This window comes from Gossypium arboreum, chromosome 6 (assembly GCF_025698485.1).
Source record: "Gossypium arboreum isolate Shixiya-1 chromosome 6, ASM2569848v2, whole genome shotgun sequence".
Classification (NCBI taxonomy): Eukaryota; Viridiplantae; Streptophyta; class Magnoliopsida; order Malvales; family Malvaceae; genus Gossypium; species Gossypium arboreum.
The window spans coordinates 104,412,244-104,416,944 of NC_069075.1; the positions used below are offsets into that span (position 1 = coordinate 104,412,244).

Here is a 4,701-nt window from a genome sequence, read left to right on the forward strand (position 1 = left end):
GGCATTTGGGAGATTCAGCATCAACTTTAATGATAAGGTGTTTTCAGCTATTACAAACTTTTGACCGATGGAATATCAAACACATCCCAAGAAAGGAAAATCAAGTGGCTGACTACATTACTAAGATAGCTTCCGAAATGAAAAATGGAGTGCAAGTCTTTGAAAACACCCCTGAACAGCTTGGAATTGTTTTATGTGCTGATAGAGTTAATGGTTTTCTAACTTTTGGTGATCTAAGTTTTCTTTTGCATTGTATTTCTCACCAAAATAAAATAAAATAAAATCAACTCTTTGATTTACAACAAAAAAGAAATCAACTTTTTAATACCGTCCACAAACTTATAATAAATTTTAATCAAAATAATAAGATTTAAATTGTATTTTACATTCTCTAGAAACATTAATAACTTAGCCCCTAAAATATAAATTAATATTTTCTATTAAATTTTTATTTATTTGTATTATTAAAATTAACGTGACAAAAAATTTAAAATGTAACAAATAAGGTGCCATATTTACCTTATGTTGAAATACAAATATCAAATTTTAACCGAAAAAAAATTAATTTACTCTTTGACCTCACTATAATCCATGCAGAATATAGTTTACATTGTATAACTGATAATGTGAGGACAATGACGACTGTCATTCGTTAGCTTTAAAATTGGAAAAGAAGAAATCAAAGCCCCATTCATTGAAATTTAAGCATAAAGCCAACATTGAATACGGTATGACTGTCTGACTATAAGTCAAGCCAAATCAGTTGTGCTTCTGTTGTTTCTAACAATTTTTTACGTGATAATGATATCATAAAGTGTAAGCACTGGTTACTAGAATTGTCAATAACAAATGAGATTCAAGGATCGGATATGTGATGCACATTGGCTACTAAGTCTGACCAAAAAAACCTTGCTAGCAAGTACAAAGCACAAATTCCTTGAAAGATTCAGATTTTTTTAACATGGTGTCCATAGATAAACTTGACCCCCACTGGTGGCTCCTGCTAACATCCCAATTTCATATGGGTGCGCATCAAATCTGCATGGAATTGCAGACATTTCTGGACTCTGCAAAGTCATAACACTTCTCTTTTGTGATGGAGAGATTACATCAACACCTCTTTTCATGTTGCCAATGAAGATGTATGAATCATCCCACCCCCATATACCTCTGCGTACAAATATATATACATGATATAAAAAATTAAACCATCAAGCAGATCATTTGAGAAGAACAAAGAGTGGGACTTGAAAGACATGCAAAAAAAGCCAACCTGAAACTGGAAAGCCACCTCCCAGTCCAATTATCATGGTATATCATACAAGCGTCCTCAAAATTAACTCCACTTATTATACCCACCTTGTTGTCCAAACTATATAAAAAAAAAAACAATGTTAGTTTAATAGGGGGAAAATCAAGTAAAATACAGATTACATTAAGTTAAATTGTAGAAGATTCTATGCAACCAGAAGAATATGTATTTCTGGTTTGTCCATATCTTCATTTTAAGCTACAATACATTAGCTGGTTTGAACCATTTATCTGGGCCTATGAAAGCTTAAATCCTGTCCAGCAATCCGTCTGTGATTGCTTTTGTTTAGCTTAGGTCTTGAATATCCCAGGTCAAATCACCATCAAAACACATGAAGGAAGAAACACAAAAAAAAAAAAACAAATGGCAAAGTCATGAAAATGAGCAAATGTCATTTCTTTTATTTTTTTAAGAGAGCATTTTAGCTTCTGGTTTCAATTATTCTTATCAGCAGGTGAAGAATCAATAATGCATGAACTCAGAACAAGTTTTGTATTGGGACAAAATAACTGCAAAAGCAGTGGAAACTATATAAAGAAATATAAAAATTGAATTTTAATTATTACATAAGTCAACCAATAATTTAAAACTCTGAAACTAGCCTTACTTTCCTATCCTATGCCAAATAATTTAATTGTTTGCAATCAAATCGAAGTTCTATTGGGAGGCTCATTACTTCAATTGAGATAATTCAAAACCATTTCAGTTTTTTTAGTTGTAACTTTAGACGGTTCTCAAAAAAAGATTGGGAAAAAAATTTATTCCTAGAGTAGATACTAAGAGGAACATATAAACCAATGACTGGCATCCAGCAGCACCGTGCCAGTAGGAACAGTTAAGCTACTAAGCTAAGCTGCTATTGGAGAACTTGATTGTCTACCAACGCAACAGTGCTAACCGAAACTGCCTACTCCTGCCTAATCTCCCAACACACTCAAGAACCAAAAGCCGGTTGGATTGGTCCAACCAGGAAAGGCATGGGAGTCTTTGGGCATTGCTTGGCCGACCCCTAGTTCTGGTTCATACATTTTTATATTTATGATAGAAAACCTTTTATGTTTAGCAGTCATTCTTGGAAGTTTGTTTGAGAAGGTTGAGACCCTCTCACAGGCATCCTCTTATATTCGTTGGCAGTTGTCCACTAACTTCTTTCTTTACCCCTTTGCATATGTCCCTAAATGGATGTGCACCTCCAGATGAGCAGGGGCTGGCCTCCCACTTAATTATGCAGCATTTATTTTAACACCACATGTAACGATTTTTCCCTTTTATCCAGAAATCACCAATTAAAGCAATGTTTAGAATTGCCAAAAGGACACAATTGATAAACAAGGTAACATCTTAGAACCACCTACTACCAAAGACATCCTCAAAACAATAGAAGCTACACATCTCAACATAGAGGGCATCCATTCACGTCAATCATACCATGATATATAATAGAGTATGTACTGCAAAGCAAGTTGCTTAACCGGTGTGGAAGATAACAAAAAGCATCAATGAATATAGGGTTAAGAAAAGACTTAATACCTTGTGGTCGCAAGAGAGCTTCCAGAGGGAGAGAAGTAAGCGGAATGAACAGCCCTACTATGGCTCACAGTCTTTAAGGTTTTCAGTTTATGGCCGCTCATACTCCTTAAATCCCAAATGCAAGCAGTTCCATCCGTTGAACTGGTTGCCATTATGTTGGGATTTTGCGAGTTGAAGTTTATGGTGTTGATCCTATCTTCATGAAGCATCCAGTTTTTACTGGACTTCCCAGTCCGAATATCCCAAACCTTCAATCCTCCACGACCCTCAGCGAAATATAAGGTCTCCGAATTATTAGGCTGTTGAGAGAGGGAAAATATGGTATCATCACAAGAATGCACCAGATCAAAAACTTCCTTCTCAGCATCCATTAATCGAATAAAGCCATCATAGCAGCTGCTATAAATCTGCATCCAAAAGCAATAAAGATAGAGAAAACATCATATATGCACACCCTTTAACAAATTGTAAAATCTCGGTCTAATACAAAGATTTTTGAAACCCAAAGTACCTTTGACATCGAATGTTGATGAATCAAAATCCCAGAAATGGGGCCAGTATGCGGGCGATAAAGATATATGCCATCTTCCTTTTCATTGTTAGAATCCACATTCCAAAATGCAATATTCCCAAATTTGTTCCCAGCTGCAATCATCCTCACACTACTGCAAGGGAAAAACTTAACCACCATAATCCTTCCAGGCAAAAGCCGTGCTACATTTTCCGGTTTCAAATCCAACGATTCCAGCCATTGATCACTCTTCTCAATCTTAACTAAACTATCCAAATACTCATTTTTAACCACACCCTTGACCAACTTCCTTTTTCCACTCAAACTCTCATCAACCTTTTCTGTACCTAGTGATTCAAAACCCTCACTTTTGCAAGAACCCAAAGCTCCTTTCTCACTAAAAATCTCATCTTTAACATCCTTAACCGAAACACCAACTTGGGTCTCCTTTGCAATACTCAAAATTGTCCCAACCAGCATTTTGTTAGACTCCGTTTCATCATCTCCACTAAAAGCATCTACCATACTAATAGGACCCAAAACACGAGGCGATTGCGGCTTTATAACGCTAACGGATTTTGGGGTTTTATCGAAATTGTCAGAAAAGTCATCAGGCAAACCTTTTGAATCCGGCGGCATACCTCTCGTCCTCAACGACCGTCGAATTACGATAGGGGTTTCCGTCTTGGGTTTTTTCTCTGGACTCGTTTTATACGTTTTCGTCCTGCAATTCAAAATCTCTTTTACATCAAATATTGTAGCAAAAAATAGATGGGGAAAAGAAAAAAAAAGAAAATGGGATTTATGTTGTTTTACCTGTGGCGTTTGGCGGTGGCGGCTGAAAGAGTGGCTGCTTTTGAGTGGAGCTTGAGTGCGGCCACCATTTCGGCGTTTCTCTTTATGTTTTCGAGCCTTTGACGTTCATACTCTGTTAGTTTCTGAGACGCCATGATAGACAAAAGAACTTTGCAACAGGAATGAAGAGAGGAAGAAGGTTTTTTTTTTTTTTTGGAGGGGGGTGGGGGACTGTGTCCAATGGCTAATGCTCATGGTGATTGTGGTTATATTGGGTTTATGATGATTGGAGGGTTTGGGCGGGAAATAATCTTGGCGGCAAAAAGATTTGTACTGCTACGTGGAAGGTCACTGGCCGTTTATTTCTCATTTAATGAAATTAAAAAATCACGCATTATCCATGATCATCCCTAAACAAAAACATTACTTTGTACTGCTTTGGTTTAGTCCAATTTTTTAAATAGTTATAATTCAATATAGTTTTTTCAATATTAATTTTGAGATTTGATTTTTCCTTTTTTTGGTCTTGCTTTGCATATAAGATTCACTAAAT

At 36.1% G+C, this 4,701-nt stretch overlaps 1 protein-coding gene across 1 annotated transcript; it reads right to left on the reverse strand.

The window, feature by feature from the left end:
* Nucleotides 1-664: 664 nt before the first annotated feature.
* Nucleotides 665-4,395, reverse strand: LOC108486566 (uncharacterized). Its single transcript, XM_017790684.2, has 5 exons — nucleotides 4,170-4,395; nucleotides 3,354-4,077; nucleotides 2,843-3,249; nucleotides 1,274-1,372; nucleotides 665-1,170 (listed from the first exon to the last, which is right to left on the reverse strand). The coding sequence occupies exons 1-5, from the start codon at nucleotides 4,301-4,303 to the stop codon at nucleotides 957-959; spliced, it is 1,578 nt and encodes a 525-aa protein (XP_017646173.1). The 5' UTR covers nucleotides 4,304-4,395; the 3' UTR covers nucleotides 665-956.
* Nucleotides 4,396-4,701: the final 306 nt, after the last annotated feature.